This window comes from Anolis carolinensis, unplaced genomic scaffold (assembly GCF_035594765.1).
Source record: "Anolis carolinensis isolate JA03-04 unplaced genomic scaffold, rAnoCar3.1.pri scaffold_13, whole genome shotgun sequence".
Classification (NCBI taxonomy): Eukaryota; Metazoa; Chordata; class Lepidosauria; order Squamata; family Dactyloidae; genus Anolis; species Anolis carolinensis.
In genome coordinates, this window is record NW_026943824.1 from 395,001 (window position 1) to 416,503 (window position 21,503).

The 21,503-nt window shown below is 45.7% G+C and overlaps 1 protein-coding gene across 5 annotated transcripts in view; it reads left to right on the forward strand.

Moving 5' to 3' along the window:
• The window catches only part of adap1 (ArfGAP with dual PH domains 1), a 25,428-nt gene extending 5,406 nt beyond the window's left edge, over nt 1-20,022 (forward strand). For 2 of the 5 annotated variants that reach the window (XM_016996925.2, XM_062964346.1), the window contains exons 2-11: nt 1,912-2,042; nt 2,149-2,240; nt 3,946-4,028; nt 8,765-8,877; nt 10,291-10,450; nt 10,536-10,619; nt 11,794-11,894; nt 15,903-15,974; nt 16,536-16,764; nt 18,219-20,022. In XM_016996925.2, the coding sequence (XP_016852414.2) occupies nt 1,912-2,042; nt 2,149-2,240; nt 3,946-4,028; nt 8,765-8,877; nt 10,291-10,450; nt 10,536-10,619; nt 11,794-11,894; nt 15,903-15,974; nt 16,536-16,764; nt 18,219-18,247 (1,094 nt within the window). In that variant the 3' untranslated portion in view covers nt 18,248-20,022. The remainder of the gene's footprint in view (nt 1-1,911; nt 2,043-2,148; nt 2,241-3,945; nt 4,029-8,764; nt 8,878-10,290; nt 10,451-10,535; nt 10,620-11,793; nt 11,895-15,902; nt 15,975-16,535; nt 16,765-18,218) is intronic. The other 3 variants (XM_016996927.2, XM_016996926.2, XM_003226514.4) reach the window with 3 other exon arrangements.
• The last annotated feature ends 1,481 nt before the right edge of the window (nt 20,023-21,503 follow it).

Sequence of the window (21,503 nt, forward strand, 5' to 3'; positions counted from 1 at the left end):
GGGTACGATTCTCCAGGAAGGAGCGTTCCCAAGACCCATTCTGGAGAGTCGACCAAGAAGGATGTCATGGTTGAGGGCATCAAAAGCTGCTGAGATGTCCAAGAGACCCAACAAGGACACTTTCCCCCATCTAGATCTCGGCAGAGATCATCCACCAAGGTGACCAAAGCCGTGGCCTCCGTTCCGTGTCCAGGCCTAAAACCAGACTGCGAGGGATCAAGATAATCGGCTTCATCCAAGAAACCCTGGCGTTGGGAAGCCACCACGTGCTCTAGAACAGTGGTTCTCAATACAGTTCTGACATGAGGGACTGCATTAGGAAGTTTGAGAACCACTGCTCTCGCCCATAACAACAAATTTTTACTAATCTCTCTGAAACATTTTGTAATGCTGCAGAAGCGGTCCCGTTCCGATTTGTAATTTGGAGATTTGTATTCACGAATCATGCAGATTCCCGAATTACATAACAGTCTTCCGAAGTTTTGCACATCCCTATCAGGTACCATTTTCCAGGATATCAAAGTGAAGAAAGACAGTCGTTGCTTCTTATGGGGCTGTTACTATGGGGCCAGTCACTATCGTACAGCAATGAGAATTGTTTAAGCAGATTCCCCTTTTAGAATCATCAATTACTGAGGACTTTCCCGGCCTCCCTGCTCCTATACAAACCGAAATATATTCCTCGAACAAAATCATGCACGTGGCTGAATGCCTGCATTGCTGCGAAACCCTTCCTCCGCCGGGAATGGCTCGTATCAAACATTCAGCTTTGCTGGGAAGTCTGTCATCACCTCCCACCAGCCACGGAGCAAGCACCGCCAGCCCCTCTCGACCGACCGACTCCGTGGATGCAAGGAGGAGAGCACCAGGCACACCGGCTGGGCTTTAAGAAATGATGCACTGCAGAACTAGACGGTTAACTCTTTGGCGGGAAGGAAGGAAGGAAGGAAGGAGGGAGGCCAGAGTGATTAGAGTAAGACCGCAATGTCACCGGTCCCACAGAGCTGGCGTCAGTCCCGAATCGGAGATTCCTTCTGGACCTCTGCCCAGGAAGATCGGTTGCTGGAGCCAGGTTGAAACTGAACCACTAAGAGGAACAGAATCATAGGACTTCATCACATGCAAGTCATTGTCACCGTCGCACCCCGTTTCTATAAACTTCTAAAACAGTTCGTAGACAAAGTACCACAGAGCCCATTATAATATAATAATATAATAATGTATAATAATGCAATAATAATATAATATAATAATATAATATAACAATATAATATAATAACTTGGAGCTTGATGCAGACAAGACTTCTGGATGTTGTACGTTGTGTTTCGTCATGAACTGTGTCAGAAAAACGGTGTTTTGAGTGGCATCATAGGACTTCATCACATGCAAGTCATTGTCACCGTCGCACCCCGTTTCTATACACTTCTAAAACAGTTCGTAGACAAAGTACTACAGAGCCCATCATAATATAATAATAATATAATAATAATAATAATAATAATAATAATAATAATAATAATAATAATAATAAAAAATATAATAATATAATGTGTTGTTGAAGGCTTTCATGGCTGGGATCACAGGGTTGTTTTATGTTTTCCGGGCTGTCTGGCCATGTCCCAGAAGCATTCTCTCCTGACGTTTCGCCCACATCTGTGGCAGGCATCCTCAGAGGTTGTAAGGTATGGAGAAACTAAGCAAGGAAGGTTTATATGTATCTGTGGAAAGTCCAGGGTGAGAGAAGAACTCTTTGTTATGATATAATACTATAATAACTCAGAGCATGATGCAGACAGACTTCTGGATGTTGTACGTTGTGTTTCGTCATGAACGGTGTCAGGAAAACTGCCTTTTGAGTGGCATTCTGTGGCACGGTGTGTTTATTTCCCCCGTCTCCTCCTTCCTTGCAGACCCCGACTGGGCCTCGTACACGTTGGGGGTCTTCATCTGCCTCAGTTGTTCGGGAATCCACCGCAACATCCCGCACCTCAGCAAAGTGAAGTCGGTGCGTTTGGATGAGTGGGACGGTGCGCAGGTGGAGGTAGGTTCGAGCCCAACGATACCTTTACGGTCCTATAGAAAGACAGACTTGGGTCAGGGAGTCTCCTTCGCTCTTATCTCTTGTCTCTTCTTCTCCTCCTTTGCAGTTCATGGCGTCCACCGGAAACACTGCCATGAGAGCAAAGTACGAATCGGAGATCCCGCCGTTTTACTACAAGCCCACTTTTTCCGACTGCCTGTAAGTACCTCCCCAAAAATATCTTTGCACAGAAGCGGGAATGGATGGTGCACGTCTATACTGGATGCATGCTTGTTTTGGCTGATATTCCCTCTCCTGAGCAGGCTTTTTACATCTTGCAAAGGGCCCGGGAGGCATTCCTTTTGCACGCTTTCAGGGAATGCAAAATCCCATGTTTTCTTTTCATTGACGTTTCCTGAAAGCCCAGATATTCCAAGAAATCAATAGCGTGGTTTCTCTCTTTCCTTACGTACATTAAGGGGGTGGTTCGGGATCAAAACAAAAAAAAATTATGTATTAATATTAGTATTATTCATACAGGAAAACTGTCATGGTGGTTCCTAGTGTAGGGAAGCTTTTGAGGAGCTATCCAAGGTGCTAGAGCGATTTGGACATAGGACGCATCCTTCCATGCCTAGGAGCCCGCGATCTGTAGATATCTCCGATTTGTTGCCAGCATGTTTTGTAAATCTGCCAAAGTGACCTTCTACCTTCCCGCTGAGGCAGTACCTATTGATCTACTCGCATGTTTTGCAAATCTGCCGAAGTGACCTTCTACCTTCCCGCTGAGGCAGTACCTATTGATCTACTCGCATGTTTTGCAAATCTGCCAAAGTGACCTTCTACCTTCCCGCTGAGGCAGTACCTATTGATCTACTCGCATGTTTTGTAAATCTGCCGAAGTGACCTTCTACCTTCCCGCTGAGGCAGTACCTATTGATCTACTCGCATGTTTTGCAAATCTGTCGAAGTGACCGTCTACCTTCCCACTGAGGCAATACCTATTGATCTACTCGCATGTTTTGCAAATCTGTGTGGGGTGACCTTTTACCTTCCTGCTGAGTCAATACCTATCGACCTTTTACTTTCCCGCTGAGGCAGTACCTATTGATCTACTCGCATTTTTTGCATATCTGTACGGGGTGACCTTTTACCTTCCTGCTGAGGCAGTACCTATTGATCTACTCGCATTTTTTGCATATCTGTACGGGGTGACCTTTTACCTTCCTGCTGAGGCAGTACCTATTGATCTACTCGCATTGCCTGCTGTTGAACTGCTAGGTTGGCAGAAGCTAGGGCTAACCACAGGAACTCACCCCGACTCACGGTTTTGAACTGGCCACCCTCCGGTCCGACAGATTTCCTGCAGCCAGCGGTTTAACCCGTTGCACTACGGTGTCCCCACGCGAAGGCAGAAGGGAGTTAGGCTCCCTTCCGATCAGGGGATTCTGGCATTTGTGATCCAAAGGAGTATGTACTGCTATAATGCTAGAAGGATGAGGTCAAGCCCGTGGTTTCTGTCCGTGCTTCCAGCCGCTCCCCCAAAACTCGTGTGCGAAAGGAAGGAAGCAGAGGACTTCCACTTCTCGTGCTGTCTTAGAGGAACCCTCGCCGAGGTCTTTTTGAGGAAGTCTGTGGTGGGCCAAAGGGAGAAGCAGAAGAAAGGAGAGAGAAGCGAAGGCAGAACTCCCGGGGAAAGTACAAGCAAAAGTATAAGGACCAACCGGCAAAATATAGCCACGCTTTCCCTTGAGCTCACTTCCGTGCCTGGCCCTTCCGTTGGGGAGACTGAGTCTCATCCAAGTGTCCGTTTGGGGCCGATGGGCTGATGGTGCTAATAATAAATAAGTAAATAAGTAAATCTTTATTCCTATCCCGCTTTCCCCCCTCCCAACCCCTCTCCCTGTGGTTTGCTGTCTTGCAGGCTGCTAAGAGAACAGTGGATCCGAGCCAAGTACGAACGGAAGGAGTTCATCTACATTGAGAAGCAAGAGCCTTACTCTGCAGGTAAGCGAGAATGGCCTTGCCGTATCCATGCTTGCAGCTCAAAGGTTGACAATTAAATTGCACATATTTACCTGTCGAGGGATGCTGCGTATCTCCCGCGGTCCCGATTTGGAAGTTCATCCTTTGCCGTCCTACTTTTTCTGCTGGTTTGAAAATGTCCTGGTTTCTTTCTCTTCCTCCCACTTTCCCCCCTTTGGTCTCCAGCTTCACTTTAAATGCTGCAAATAGTGTCAATATTAACTTAGAATGACTCGTCCATAAGTAAGTAAATTAAAAACAAATAAAATAATGACTTTAAACTCATCAAACACATTTACTTCATGATAACATCTGACCACTTAGAGTATCAAGCGGTTTACAGCCACCAACAAAGAATAAGAACTCGTAGAATAAGAACTCACTGTATATATTTTGACTGTACTTTGGAGCAAAATCCATCTTAAGAAGCCTTATTTATGTGGAGTGTGCACCTGCCAGTGCTTCTGGGAACAAACTGTCAAGCGTTTGCAATGGCTCAAGCCAAGTTTGACTGACAGTTGTACCAAAGAGGAACTCCCGGGAATGGAAACGCGGCCGACCGGGACCCGGGTTGCCGGAAATGTGCGAGGAAGCGTGAAGGGAGAATCCTAGCGGGAGGCTGGGCTGGGACAGAGAGGCCGTGCGGACGGATCGGGCGGAAAATATGTCTTTTGGGGCTTTGCTTTCTGCCACAAATCCTCCCACTTGGCAGCCCTGGGCTTGCGTTCCTTTGGGGAGGGCGGGAGGACCGCCGTGGCCTCCCCAAAGATGGGCATTTGATGGCGGGTGCAGAGACACATTGAGTTCATTCCGGGTGGGGATGTCGCAGAATCATAGGCCTGGAAAGAGACCGCATGGGCCATCTAGTCCAACCCCCTGCCATGCACAGACAATACCCATCCAGCCTCTGTTTCCAAGCCTCCAAGGAAGGAGCCTCCATTGGACTCCAAGGCAGTGAGTTCCACTGTTGAACTGCTCTTGTGGTCCGGAAATTAATCATGGAATAATAGACTTGGAAGAGACCGCATGGGCTATCTAGTCCAACCCCCTGCCATGCACTATCAAAGCTTCCCCAACAGATACCCATCCAGCCTCTGTTTCAAAGTCTCCAAGGAAGGCGCCTCCATTGGACTCCAAGGCAGTGAGTTCCACTGTTGAACTGCTCTTGTGGTCCAGAAGTTTTTCTTAATCATAGGAAGAGTTGGAAGAGACCGCATGGGCCATCTAGTGCAACCCCCTGCCATGCACAATCAAAGCTTCCCCAACAGATACCCATCCAGCCTGTTTCAAAGCCTCCAAGGAAGGAGCCTCCATTGGGCTCCAAGGCAGTGAGTTCCACTGTTGAACTGCTCTTGTGGTCCAGAAGTTTTTCTTAATCATAGGAAGAGTTGGAAGAGACCGCATGGGCTATCTAGTCCAACCCCCTGCCATGCACAATCAAAGCTTCCCCAACAGATACCCATCCAGCCTCTGTTTCAAAGTCTCCAAGGAAGGCGCCTCCATTGGACTCCAAGGCAGTGAGTTCCACTGTTGAACTGCTCTTGTGGTCCAGAAGTTTTTCTTAATCATAGGAAGAGTTGGAAGAGACCGCATGGGCCATCTAGTGCAACCCCCTGCCATGCACAATCAAAGCTTCCCCAACAGATACCCATCCAGCCTGTTTCAAAGCCTCCAAGGAAGGAGCCTCCATTGGGCTCCAAGGCAGTGAGTTCCACTGTTGAACTGCTCTTGTGGTCCAGAAGTTTTTCTTAATCATAGGAAGAGTTGGAAGAGACCGCATGGGCTATCTAGTCCAACCCCCTGCCATGCACAATCAAAGCTTCCCCAACAGATACCCATCCAGCCTCTGTTTCAAAGTCTCCAAGGAAGGCGCCTCCATTGGACTCCAAGGCAGTGAGTTCCACTGTTGAACTGCTCTTGTGGTCCAGAAGTTTTTCTTAATCATAGGAAGAGTTGGAAGAGACCGCATGGGCCATCTAGTGCAACCCCCTGCCATGCACAATCAAAGCTTCCCCAACAGATACCCATCCAGCCTCTGTTTCAAAGCCTCCAAGGAAGGAGCCTCCATTGGGCTCCAAGGCAGTGAGTTCCACTGTTGAACTGCTCTTGTGGTCCAGAAGTTTTTCTTAATCATAGGAAGAGTTGGAAGAGACCGCATGGGCCATCTAGTGCAACCCCCTGCCATGCACAATCAAAGCTTCCCCAACAGATACCCATCCAGCCTGTTTCAAAGCCTCCAAGGAAGGAGCCTCCATTGGGCTCCAAGGCAGTGAGTTCCACTGTTGAACTGCTCTTGTGGTCCAGAAGTTTTTCTTAATCATAGGAAGAGTTGGAAGAGACCGCATGGGCTATCTAGTCCAACCCCCTGCCATGCACAATCAAAGCTTCCCCAACAGATACCCATCCAGCCTCTGTTTCAAAGTCTCCAAGGAAGGCGCCTCCATTGGACTCCAAGGCAGTGAGTTCCACTGTTGAACTGCTCTTGTGGTCCAGAAGTTTTTCTTAATCATAGGAAGAGTTGGAAGAGACCGCATGGGCCATCTAGTGCAACCCCCTGCCATGCACAATCAAAGCTTCCCCAACAGATACCCATCCAGCCTCTGTTTCAAAGTCTCCAAGGAAGGAGCCTTCATTGGACTCCGAGGCAGTGAGTTCCGCTGTTGAACTGCTCTTATGGTCCGGAAATTAATCCTGGAATAATAGACTTGGAAGAGACCGCATGGGCTATCTAGTCCAACCCCCTGCCATGCACTATCAAAGCTTCCCCAACAGATACCCATCCAGCCTGTTCCAAAGTCTCCAAGGAAGGCGCCTCCATTGGACTCCAAGGCAGTGAGTTCCACTGTTGAACAGTTCTTATGGTCCAGAAGTTTTTCTTAATCATAGGAAGAGTTGGAAGAGACCGCATGGGCTATCTAGTCCAACCCCCTGCCATGCACAATCAAAGCTTCCCCAACAGATACCCATCCAGCCTCTGTTTCAAAGTCTCCAAGGAAGGCGCCTCCATTGGACTCCAAGGCAGTGAGTTCCACTGTTGAACTGCTCTTGTGGTCCAGAAGTTTTTCTTAATCATAGGAAGAGTTGGAAGAGACCGCATGGGCCATCTAGTGCAACCCCCTGCCATGCACAATCAAAGCTTCCCCAACAGATACCCATCCAGCCTCTGTTTCAAAGTCTCCAAGGAAGGAGCCTTCATTGGACTCCGAGGCAGTGAGTTCCGCTGTTGAACTGCTCTTATGGTCCGGAAATTAATCCTGGAATAATAGACTTGGAAGAGACCGCATGGGCTATCTAGTCCAACCCCCTGCCATGCACTATCAAAGCTTCCCCAACAGATACCCATCCAGCCTGTTCCAAAGTCTCCAAGGAAGGCGCCTCCATTGGACTCCAAGGCAGTGAGTTCCACTGTTGAACAGTTCTTATGGTCCAGAAGTTCATCCTAATCATGGAATAATAGACTTGGAAAAAGACCGCATGGGCCATCTAGTCCAACCCCTTCTGCCATGCAGGGAAAGTGCCATCAAAGCAATCCCAACAGATCCTCACCAAGCCTCTGTTTCCAAGCCTCCAAGGAAGGAGCCTTCATTGGACTCCAAGGCAGTGAGTTCCACTGTTGAACTCATCCTAATCCTAATCCTAGAATAATAGACTTGGAAGAGACCGCATGGGCTACCTAGTCCTACCCCCTTCTACCATGCAGAAAAGTATGATCAAAGTATCCAGCCAACCTCTGTTCCCAAGCTTCCATCAGACTCTGAGGCAGAGAGTTCCACCACTGAACAGCTCTTCTTAGCCAGGAGGTTAGGAATGGTGGACTCCGAAACACCTGGAGGGCCCAGGTTTGCCTGCTGTAGCGGGTTGGACTAGGTGTCCTTTGGGGATCCCTTTCAACTCGTGAAATATAGACTGCCTGGGAGTCCGGTGGAGCCTCCTTCTCTGGAGGTTTTGGAGTTGAGCCTGGGTGGCTGTCTGTCGGGGCGGCTTTGACTGTGTCTTCCTTTGTTTGTGGGGCGGAGGAGTGCAGTCTGAATTCCACTTGTTTACAAGAGAGAAAACAGCAAGGATTGCTGGGCTCCGGTCCCCGTCCCTGGGCGGCTTCAACAATGCCGTTATTGTGGCCGGACCTGCTCTGCAAATGACACAGCGACTGGTGGTGTCGGTCGGGGACACAACGGCGCCTTTGCAAAACACGCTTCCCAGCAAGAACGTTGGCATTTGTTGGAGACGGAGCAGAGAAGCTTCGCCTTTGTCCCTCTCCTTGGCTTTCTAAGCCAGGAAACACAGTCGAGTGTTTCAGCACCAAAAATACATCCTCTTCACTAGACTTCATAGGATCCGGTTAACGTGGTGCCCGGGAGACCCAGTTCTCCCAAGGTCTTGTGCTCCCGCTCCCCGATGATTGGCGCTGTCAATCCCAGGACGGCCTCTCCTTCTTGGTTGCCTGCCTTTTTGCCGCCGTTTGAGCGCTAATTGCCTCCGATTGAGCGCATCATTTGCCACCCGAGTGGGTTAATTGGGGATGGTGGAAACAATCAATTGGATCCACGACTTTTGCCTTCCGCTAATTGGGCAACACAACAAGCCTGGAAGCAAAGCCAAAGCGGCCTCGCTCAGCCAGACACAGTTGCTCCAAAGTGGGAAAGTTAGGGTTGGATTTTGTTTTATTTCTGGTTGAATCGATGCAGATTGATCTTCCGTATCAATACCTTTCTCCGCAGGGTATCGGGAAGGATTCCTTTGGAAGAGAGGCCGGGACAACGGTCAGTTCCTGACCCGGAAGTTTGTCCTTTCGGAACGGGAAGGCGCCTTGAAGTATTACAACAAAAACGACGTAAGGCTGCAGACAGACGCCTCTTTGGGTCGCTGGCTTGGAATTAGTAAAAACATACCGATCTCCTCTCCTAATTAGGGCTTTATAGTGCCGATGCATACTGGGAAATGTAGTTCAGGGCAGAGCCTTTTGAATTATTTAGCATAGGACTCCTCCCCCTTCCCAAACTACATTTCCCAGAGTTCTGTGCCGTTCCCAGAATGCACTGCTCCCTCTTTTCATGTCTCTCAGTGCCGAGACTCCATTAATTCCAGGCAAGCAGCCTTTTTGGCTTTGCCTCCTTGAACTTAATATGAAACTGACTCTGGGAGCCTTCTGAGATAGACAAAACTAAAACGAAATAGTATGAGATAATGCTTGCCTGCCTTGTCATTTCTTAATAGCTAGCCCCACCGTTTAGTCCTGATGCTCGCTGATGTATTTTGTGAATGTTATTTTACTGTTATTGTTTTCATTATATATGCTGTTGTTGTATTGTTTTATCTCTTGATTGGGCTTGGTCCCCATGCAAAACACTTCGAGTCCCCTCGGGGAGATGGAATAATAATAATAATAATAATAATAACAACAACTTTATTTTTATATCCGGCTTCCATCTCCCCAGAGGGGACTCAGGGCGGCACACATGGGGACAAGCCCGGTTTCAACAAATGATAAAATACAGCATAATTAAACGGATTAAAAACAAGTAAAATGGTATAAACATACAAACCAGCATAAAACATCAACATCAAAACATTAGAACATTAGAGTCTGAAGCAGGTTATAAATAAAGTTATTATTATTATAAGTTTCAATCCTAAAATATTTGGTGTGGGCCACACAAACACTTTGGATATGGCTTCCAACTTACAAAACTTCAAATTTTCTTACGATTTCTGAGACTTCCGAATTGGTTGCACATGCCTAATTTCTGTACCTGATGCCTGTGTGTTTGTGTTTTGTTTGTTTTTTCCCGCCAACCAGGGTTGTAAATAAAGTATTATTATTATTATTATTATTATTATTATTATTATTATTAGTTTTAATCCTAAAATATTTGGTGTGGGCCACACAAACTCTTTGGGTATGTGTTGTCAAAGGCTTTCATGGCCGGGATCACAGGGTTGTTGTATGTTTTCCGGGCTGTATGGCCAAGTTCCAGAAGTATTCTCTCCTGACGTTTCGCCCACATCTATGGCAGGCATACTCACAACCTCTGAGGATACTTGCCATAGATGTGGGCGAAATGTCAGGAGAAAATACTTCTGGAACATGGCCATACAGCCCGGAAAACATACAACTCTTCGGATATGGCTTCCGACTTACAAACTTTCGATTTTCTTATGATTTCCGACACTTCCGAATTTGTTGCACATGCCTAATTTCTGTACCTGATGCCTGTGTGTTTGTGTTGTTTGTTCCGCCGACCAGGCAAAGGATCCCAAAGCCATTATGAAGATTGAGCATTTGAATGCCACTTTCCAGCCTGGCAAAATCGGGAACCCGCACGGGCTGCAGATCACATACCTGAAGGACAACAGCACCCGGAACATCTTCATCTACCACGAAGATGGCAAGGTGGGGCCCCGAAGTAAGGACGGGCCTGGCTCCGCAACAAGCGCCCCCCCCCCATGCGCCCATTGTCCTTCTTGACCGTTGTTTCCTTCCTCCTTCAGGAGATGGTGGACTGGTTCAACGCCATCCGAGCCGCCCGCTTCCACTACTTACAAGTGGCGTTCCCCGGCGCAAGCAACGCGGACGTGAGCCTCTCTTTGGTCTTCCTGTTATGGGTTGGGCAAAGGATGCTCTCTGGTGGTCCTTATATTGGGGAGGGGGTGGGAATCGTGGATTCATAGGATCCCTGAGACCCCCAAAGGCCATCTAGTCCAACCCCCTGCTAAGCACAATCAAAATATCCCTGACAGATGGCCACCCAGCCTCTGTTTAGAAGCCAAAGGGTTCATCTGCATTGTAGAATTAGCGCAGTTTGATTGCCATGGCTCAAGTTGAACCGTGTTGTTACTAGTATTATTTTTCATTGTTGGATCGTATGTTGTGTATTTATGTTTATTACTTGTATTATTTTAAAATTGTTGCATGGTCCTGTTTTTATTATGCGTATTGTATTGTTTTTATCATTTTGGAAACCGCCTTGAGTCCCCTGAGGAGATAGGGCAGTATATAAAGTAATAATAATAATAATAATAATAATAATAATAATAATAATAACAACAACAACAACAACAACAACAACTTTATTATTTTTATACCCTGCCCCATCTCCCCGAAGGGACTCGGGGCGGCTTACATGGGGCCAAGCCTGATAAAACAATCAAATATCAATGATACAACAATAAAACAATTATACCAATAAAACCTCAATTATCAGTAAAACAATCGATAAAATCGACATGAAGCATACAATACTAAAACAGAAGACTAATTCATAAAACCCAGTACAGAAGTAGTAGTAGTAGTAGTGGTAGTAGTTGTTGTTATTATTATTATGATGTTCTTGACTGAAGCTCGGCGCTGGTAGATCTGCCATACAAACATACCAAAGCCATATAAAATGCAGAGTGTCTGATCTAAACGGGACTATATGGCAGTGCAGACTCATATAATCCAGTTCAAAGCAGATAATCCAGATTATATGACAGTGTAGATCCAACCTTGGAGGCTGTATGGCTTCAAACCCAAGTGCGAATTCCTCTCCCATGCAGTAACAAATCGCAAGCATGCTGTCACCCCAGAAACTCTGGGGCTCAAAGGACTGGCGAAAGCGATAATGAGTGACACATCCTACTACTGTTTATGCCTATGTATACATGCGACAGTCCCGCTTTGCTGCCTGCTCTCCGCATTAACGTGTCCCGTCTTCTCCTTCTTCTCCTCCTCCTTCCTCCCCGACTCTCGGCGTTTCCGCAACTCCAGCTGGTGCCCAAGCTTTCCCGGAACTACCTGAAGGAAGGCTACATGGAAAAGACGGGGCCAAAGGTGGGACGCGCTGTGTTTTCTGTCTGTGCCAAAAGCAAGTATGTTCTTGACTGTGGCCATCAAGGCGCCAATCCCGTCCCGTGTTATGTGCGCTAACCATATTCAGTATTGATTTATGTATTTATTTAATTTACAGTATTTATATTCCACTCAGGGCGGATCACGATGCACATATTTGTGGTAAACATTCAGTGCCATTAGACATAATGAAATATATAGACAGACACAGAGGCAATTTAACATTTTTCCAGCTTCCAGCTTCATGAGGGTGTGTTCGATTCCGGCCACAGGGGGAGCTGCTGCCTCACCGTCCACTTGTGACACCGAGTCCTTGATGGGAGTACTTCCTCATTCTTCTGCACACTGCTGGACGTTTTTATGGTGTCATAAATTAGTTAAATTAAATTAATTAATGAAGAAATTGTGGCATTGAATGTTTACCATTTATATGTATGTTAACCACCCTGAGTCCCTTTGGGGAGAGAGGGTGGTCTAGAAATAAAGTTTTATTATTATTATTATATTAAATTAGCCTCCCCACATAAAGTGGTACCTAACAGATGCAACTGTCTTTTGAGATACATAGGTCAAGAGCAAGCTAGGCTATTAATGGTCAGGGGCTTAATCCGACCCAGGCTGTCTTCGAACTCATGACCTCTTGGTCTGTAGTGATTTACTGCAGCTGGCTACTAACCAGCTGCGCCACAGCCCGGCCCTTTGTCTTCCCCATCACCGCCTGAAATAAGTCCTTAGCAAAGTCTATCTCCCAGGATTTCGTAGCCTTGAGCATGACGATGAAAGTTGTCCTGAGTTGCTGAACTTTTAGCCTGGTCTGCAGTTCAAAGACATTTCTAGAGACACGAAGACTGCGGTCCTGACACGGAGCCTGACCGTGGCCAGTGTATTTTTACCCAGCCAGACAGCTGAACCCTCCTAATAGTTTACCCTGTAATAGCAGGACCGAAATGCCAGCTGTTTGGGAGAGAGAGAGAGAGAGAGAGACCGAAGCAGCCTCGGACGAGAAGGTCATAACACACCGTCTTATGTTGGACAGTCTGCATGTGTAACCTGGGATGGTTCTGAAAACGTCACATCCCAAGTTCTCGATACTGAAGGGCCTGCCCATTGCTGAATGGGAACTTGTGAGATCCGGATTTGGTCCGATCCATCCGGGTCGTTGTCGATGCGTCCAGCAACCCCTTGCCTGGCATAATCCGGATGTTGCTTCCGTGAGGTTCTTATAATAATAATAATAATAATAATAATAATAATAATAATAATAATAATAATTATTATTATTATTATTATTATTATTATTATTAGAATAACTCCTCAAAGCACAGCAGACAACAAACCAGTACAAGAAAACCACACTACAAACTAGAGCTGACAGCTGGCACAACAAAACATTGCATGGAAAGTTCCTTGACAAAACTGAAGGAAAAGCTGATCAGGAGAAGACCTGGCTCTGGCTCACGAATGGGACCCTGAAGAAGGAGACAGAAGGCCTGATCCTTGAAGCCCAGGAGCAAGACATCAGGACAAAGGCAATTCAGGCCAAGATCGAAAAATCAGCTGATGACCCAAAATGCAGACTGTGCAAAGAAACCGACAAAACCATGGATCATATCCTCAGCTGCTGTAAGAAAATCGCACAGACAGACTACAAACAGAGGCACAACTATGTGGCCCAAATGATTCATTGGAACTTATGCCTCAAGTCCCACCTGCCAGCAGCAAAGAACTGGTGGGATCACAAACCTGCAAAAGTATTGGAAAATGAGCACGCAAAGATACTGTGGGACTTCCGAATCCAGACTGACAAAGTTCTGGAACACAACACACCAGACATCACAGTTGTGGAAAAGAAAAAGGTTTGGATCATTGATGTTGCCATCCCAGGTGACAGTCGCATTGACAAAAAACAACAGGAAAAACTCAGCCGCTCTCAGGACCTCAAGATTGAACTTCAAAGACTCTGGCGGAAACCAGTGCAGGTGGTCCCGGTGGTGATGGGCACACTGGGTGCCGTGCCAAAAGATCTCAGCCGGCATTTGGAAACAATAGACATTGACAAAATCACGATCTGCCAACTGCAAAAGGCCACCCGACTGGGATCTGCACACATCATCAGAAAATACATCACACAGTCCTAGACACTTGGGAAGTGTTCGACTTGTGATTTTGTGAAACGAAATCCAGCATGTCTATCTTGTTTGCTGTGTCATAATAAAATAATAATAATAATAATAATAATAATAATAATACTACATCACACAGTCCTAGACACTTGGGAAGAGTTCGACTTGTGATTTTGTGATACGAAATCCAGCGTATCTATCTTGTTTGCTGTGTCATAATAATAATAATAATAATAATAATAATAATAATAATAATAATAATAATAATAATAATCCCAGAAGGCCGAGAGAGAGGCCCGTCTTGCTCCTCCGCCCCCCCCCTCCCTCTCCTCATTAAGGAGGCATTAATTACTTCCCTTCATCCTCGGAGCCAAGAGGAATTTAATCAAGCCTCCGGTTTGTGTGCTTAACCAATTCATTAGCGGTGAATTAAATCAACACAAGGATTCTAACCAGATTTCAGAAATTCCCACCGCTCTTTGGATGCGATGTATCCCATCGTCTTCAAGTGTTGTGGGCAGACGATGGGATACGCCGCGTGTTGTCAAAGGCTTTCGTGGCTGGAGTTTTTCCCCCCCAGAAAATGTATTCCACCGATTGTCATTCTCAAGAGGGAGATGGAAGATGGAATGAATCACTGGGGTGCCTGTGGGTTCGGTGTTAAGCATGCCCACATGTGCCAGAACGAGAGACACAGAAGTCACCCTTCATTTCAAAAGCTTCTGGGCATCGGCATGACGGAACGGTTTCAAAATTTTCAAAAAATTTGAGATTTCAAAAACGGTGGGATGCACATAAGGTGGTTGCGTGACTCCTCAAAGACTTTTCAGGGGAAAAAAGGTCATGCAAAGAAAAAGCTTGGAATCCCTGGTGCAAAAAATTACATAGAACGTCATTGAATTGCAGTGTGGCGGGTGCCATGAATATTCCCAACAAGACTGCACCATTGTCTGTATAAACAAACATGCAGTTAGACAACAAAGAGGATGATAGATTTAAATTTTAAAAAACTAAGACCATTTTGAAGGCAATAACTGAGTTTGGTACAGAATGCCTTGTTTGTGCAGCAAATTGCCAAGGGACCAAATAACTTAAGGCTTTTTAAAAATTAAACACAGTAGAGTCTCACTTATCCAACACTCGCTTATCCAACGTTCTGGATTATCCAACGCATTTTTGTAGTCAATGTTTTCAATACATCATGATATTTTGGTGCTAAATTCGTAAATACAGTAATTACTATGTAGAATTACTGCCTATTGAACTACTTTTTCTGTCAAATTTGTTGTGTAACATGATGTTTTGGTGCTTAATTTGTAAAATCATAACCTCATTTGATGTTTAATAGGCTTCTCCTTAATCTCGCCTCATTATCCAACATATTCACTTATCCAACGTTCTGCCGGCCCGTTTATGTTGGATAAGTGAGACTCTACTGTAATACTTTTTTGAGAAAACTTGAATAGTTTAATAAATAATAGTCTTAACCAACCCTAACATTTCTTCTGGCTATTAATCCTGGATTTGGTTTTACATGTTGATTTGTTTTTAAATATCTAACAGCCTTCCAACACTAGTAAATGAAACATGTACCATGAAAACATGTTGATGGCATGATGTCTGTCCCGTCTTCTCTTTTTCCAAGGCCAGGGCAGTGGCGGTTGGTGGAGGAAAAGCGGCTGGAGAGAACTAACTGGACCTTCCAGGAATGGAGTCCCACTTATTCGGAATAGCCACCGAGTAGTTGTCCTCGTTCCCGTCCTCCTCCTCCTCCTCTCATCATCCTATGCATTTCTATTCCCTCCGTCCTCCTGAATGGTGTTCTGGATGCCAGGCATTGCTGTTTTTTTCTTTACCCTTTTATCTGACGACAAGATTAAACAATCTTTCTTCTCCGCTCTTTAGCAAACGGAAGGCTTCAAGAAGCGTTGGTTCACCATGGACGATCGGCGGCTCATGTATTTCAAAGATCCCCTGGTAAGTCCCGTCTTGGTCTCTGTCTGTCTGTCCTGAAATCTGTGCAAACTCAGAGACGAGACCCCCCAAAGCAGCTGCCCGCAATCTTTTACAAAGCTATTGAGGTTTGGGAAAGTTCCCATTTAATTCTTAACTGGCGTTGGTCTTCCTTCGCTACTTGAGGATTCCGGATGAATGGGTTTTAATCTTGGACATTCTTAAAATTGTATATAATGTGATTTTGTTTTGTAATGGTATCTGTTTTATATGAACTGTTGTTTGTAGATTGTTTTATATGAATGGTTGTTTTTACATTGTTTTTAGGCATTGAGTCTCCTCGGAGAGAAAGGCGGGGTAAAAGTGATGTAAATAAATAAATAATAATAAACAAATACGTAAGGAATCATTGTAAACACTTCCTTAATTTGAAAAAAAAATGTAAAAATGTTATTTTCCGCCACAGAGTGAATTGTTTGCCTCTGGTCATGTCACAGTTCTCATCAGCCACTTTTAATTACAGTTGGAGGGAAGGCCGAAGTTGGCCCATGCCGGGGTTGAACCCTTTGCTTTCCGCCTTCCCAGGATGCCTTTGCCAGGGGGGAAGTCTTCATCGGGAGCAAGGAAAACAGCTACAAGGTGCTGGAAGGACTCCCTCCGCCCACCCAAGGGAACCACTGGCCGCACGGCATCACCATCGTCACCCCGGACAGGAAGTTCCTTTTCGCCTGCGAGACGGAGACCGAACAGCAGGAGTGGATCTCGGCCTTCCAGAAAGTGATCGGCCGGCCGATGCTGCCGCAGGAATACGCAGGTAAGGTCCCTGCTTGGAACCGGGCTCTTCCTCCGAGGGCGCGAAACCGGGAGGTGATGACGTGGGTATCATGCAGATGATCCCTATTGACTTCCGTGCCCGGTTCCGTCACACAAAGGACTTGAGCGGCGGAGGGGAAAAGGAAGGGCCTGAGGCTGTTGGGAATGGGGGGAGTTGCTCCCAAATTGGCCCATGCCTGATTGGCTTCCTACCCTGTTTCCCCAAAAATAAGACATCCCCAAAAAATAAGACCTGGTAGAGGTTTTGCTGAATCTATATATATAAAAGAGTGATGGCATCACGGCGACCCACAAAACAACAAAACTACAGGCCCCCCAACCTCGAAATTTGACAACACAACCCATCATCCACGCCTCTAGGTTGATACAACAAAAAGAAAAGAAAAATGAAGTCCTAATTTGAGAGAGAGGAATAATTGCTTTTATCCCATTGCTGCCAGTTAGAAGGCTAAGCTCCTCCAACTTGGTCTCCTAGCAACCCAATAAAAAATAATTAAAAACACTAAAAATTAATACAATAAAATACTATAACAGAAAATAACTAAAAATAATACAAGAAAATAATAAAATATAATAAATAAAAATATAACTTACAATAAAATTAATTTTAAAAATGCAAATAACGTCAAATAAAAATTACACAACAATTTTTAACCAATACCACCACACTTTGCCACAGCAGCGCATGGCCGGGCACAGCTAGTTGCTAAATATAAGGCCTCCCCCAAAAGTAAGACCTAGCAAAGTTTTTGTTTGGAAGCATGCCCGGCGCCTGCCAAACAAAACACCATAGCATGCAGGATTGGTAAATGTACACACCAGTTGTATATGGAAATAATGGTAGCAACAAGAAATTCTTGATATGATTCACAGTTTAACACAATAGTGGTTCAACACATAAGTAGTACACAATATGTATATTGGAGCATCATATACATATAACATTCACAGAAACAATGATATATGTATATGATGCTCCAATACACATATTGTGTACTACTTATGTGTTGAACCACTATTGTGTTATACACTTCATTACATTGTTTAGAATAGACATCTGTGTTTACTCAATAGTATGATTCACAGTTTGTCTGGTTTGGTAATGTTGGTTTGTGATGACAACTACTGTACAACAACAACAACAACAACTCTTTATTGATTAGTCAGTTTTGACCGTATCAAAACATATGGAACATACAAAACGTACACACTTACCCATACTACTGTACAGTATAGAATAAATGTTCAATTTTTTGTTCAACAATAAATGTGAATACTTCTTCATGGAAAAATAAGACATCCCCTGAAAATAAGACATTGCGCATCTTTGGGAGAAAAAAATAATATAAGACACTGTCTTATTTTCAGGGAAACACGGTAATTAAAACTCGCCCTCCTTTTCAGCCCCACGTTCTCTCTCTCTTTCTCCCGCAGTGGAAGCCCATTTCAAGCACAAGCCCTAACAAGCCAAGGAACAAGAACTCAGTGACAATACGCAATGACAATGCCCGTCCTTTGCCACGCTACTGTCGGACTACCAGATCGGAGGTGCTAACCGCTAAGGCAATGATGGCAAGCCAAAGCAGACTTTATTGAGAAACACCGCATTTCTTGAGCTGTCGGCGACGTGGTTCTTCACAGCCTGGGCTCTCTGAGACATTTCCTTCGAATGTGATGTGACTTGCTACGTTGAGTAAGGGATTTCCCATTGGGTCAAATGGTCCCCCCCCCGTCCATCCCCCCCGCAGAGCTTTCCCTAAACCGGTAGGATCGGACTCCCACCTGGCTAAGGATCGGTCGTACTCTTGTGTCTGGAACACTTCCCTTTGCTTTGACAATATCTCGGAAACACTTGCAGAAGAAGGTCGTTCATCTCTGCCCAACAAGAAGGAACCACTGTTTAGCCGAAAGGGAATTCGGGCACGATGCTGAAATTTTGGCAAAGGATCCGCATCGTCTTGCTATCAACCAGACAACATGTATGCTTAGTCATTGGGATGCTTTGCCTCTTGTCTGCTGGTTTGTGGGTGTTTAGGTGTGCTGGAGTCAGAGTGATGTGTTCCAAGACATGGAGTCAAGGAGAATTTGGGGCCAAATCCATGCTTTAACTGGCAAGGCCGACAGCGGTCTTCTCAGTCGTGAGGAGGGAGGTAGAAGAGGAGGCGGTAATGAGGGTGTTTATTTATTTATTTGCAGTATTTATACCCCCCCTTCTCATCCCAAAGGGGACCCTGAGCAGCTTACAGAACATACATACCGTAAACATAACAATTGACAAGGACAGACAACACAGACAGAGGCAAAGGCGGTTTTCCCCCATCTTGTTTCCGGCGTCTTGGAGGTTCTTATAAATCCAAAAGCGAGGCAGTTCAAGAATAGTCCCAAAATCCAAAAGCAACTTGAGTCCATAAGCAAAACTTGAACGAGGATGCACAACATGAACATGGAAAACCCCCCAGAATACTTGAATCCCAAAACCAGGGCAAGAACTAGAGAACCCAGGCCTGGCTGTAACTTAAAAGCCACGTTGCCTGAACTGAAAAGAGCACTTCGCTCCTAATATACAGACATGAAAGCATGACGCCTCCCCTGGAACTTGTGCTTCCCACCGAGGTTTGCGGAGAGGCGTCTTGACCTACGGAGCTGGCTATCTGCTCAGGTCAGTGTCGCCAGGTGTGTTCCCATGAGAATTTCTCATTAATTCATCTTCGCTAGACTTCCTATCAGGAGAGGACGATTCCAACTCCCGTGAATGTTCTTGAAGGTCTGGAGGATCCTCCGCTCCTGGATTCGGCCTTGCACAAATTCTTCAGGAGAGCTAATGAAACATTCCTGCTTTCCCCACCTGTAGTAAGGTATGGCCACCTGGTCTCTCCTGGCTGCCACTATATTTATCTCTTCTATTTAAACTATTCGGTTCAGTCAGGTGAGATGAGATGGTCGCCGTGTTTCACCTTTTGCTGATTGGTTGGGTTTGGGACAATAGGACATCCCCGAAGGAGGAGCATTGACCAAAGGGGTTTGGTTTTGCTCACAATCATTAACTTGTTCTGAAAAGGGAAACTCTCTTGCGTACGGTCTGTTTAAGGTGTCCGACCTGCATTTCTCTCCCAAGCCAGTGTTTGTAAAATAAGTCCCCCCTCGCCTGTTGTATATATTTGTTAAGCCACTGGTAATCCAACTGTGAGACTAAATGTCATGTGTACCAATAAATTATTATTATTATTCTGGCAACTCAGCCAAGGCGATGCCTGCTTCATATATGGCAGAACCTCATTTTGATGGATGAGGTTGGTAGGCGAAACTGCCGGTCCTGATCCTGCAGATCCACGTGTCGTACTGTTCCAGCAGTGCTGAACCTCAGCAGACTGAAAGCCACATCCAAGGTCACAACATCTGTTATAGAACTCCAATATGCCAATGATAACGTAGTCTATGCGCATTCAGAAGATCTACAAGCCTTTGCAGAAGCATCCGATCGGCCTCTCATTGAACATCGAGAAAACCAAAGTGCTTTTCCAGCAGTCGTCAGCCAATCCCTCTGCAATGCCAGGAATACAGCTTAATGGTGTCACTTGCAGCTTCAAAGCCTGGCTGATTCCAGACAGGAAACAATCAGGGCCAACTAACACCTCCCAACTAGATGAGTGATGTTTATGTATCTGTGGAATGATGAAAAAAAAGAACTCTTGTCTGTTGGAGACAAGCAGGAATGTTGACATTGGCCAGCTTGATTAGCATTGAATAGCCTTGCAGCTTCAAAGCCTGGCTGATTCCAGACAGAAAACAATCAGGGCCAGCTAACACCTCCCAACTAGGTGAGTGATGTTTATGTATCTTTGGAATGATGAAAAAAAGAAAAGAAATCCTGTCTGTAGGAGACAAGTGGGAATGTTGACATTGGCCAGCTTGATTAGCATTGAATAGCCTTGCAGCTTCAAAGCCTGGCTGATTCCAGACAGAAAACAATCAGGGCCAGCTAACACCTCCCAACTAGGTGAGTGAGGCTTATGTATCTGTGGAATGATGTCCAGGGTGGGAGAAAAAAAGAACTCTTGTCTGTTGGAGACAAGTGGGAATGTTGCCATTGGCCAGCTTGAATAGCATTGAATAGCCTTGCAGCTTCAAAGCCTGGCTGCTTCCTGCTGTGGGCTGGCCCTGAGAAGCGCTGGGGTTCTTTTATGAAGCTGCTTCGATGGTTCGCCAGTGAAGTCGCGGAGTCCGTAGTGGCTGCTCTCGGTTCCCCGGGCGTTGCACAAGACGGGACTCGTTGCACAAGACCCTCGCGGCCCAGGAAGCCTTTCTTTCACAACTCTTTGCAAACTCTGCAAAGTCTTAACACTCTCATGGGGAGCCTGAAGCATTTATTTATTTCCAATATAGGCGACTGAACGCCAGGCTCAAGAGGTAACGTGCGAGAGAGATCCCGGTAGAAAGTATTTATTTAATCGTGAACAATTAAACACAAATCCATCCTTTTCAGTTTTTTTTTAACAGTAAATAAAAATGTCTTACCCCCCCCCCCCCCCCCCGGCCCCGCTCATGCATGATCGCCGTGTATTAATCTAAGCCTTTTTGTTTTTCAAAAGTGAAAAAATAAAAGCGTTTCTCCCATTTCTTCCTCGAATCAGGCGGCTAAACGCATCTGGCCTTGTGCATTAATGGAGACGGGATGGGGAATTCGGTTAAGCCTAGCACACGGATGGCAGCAGTCACTCC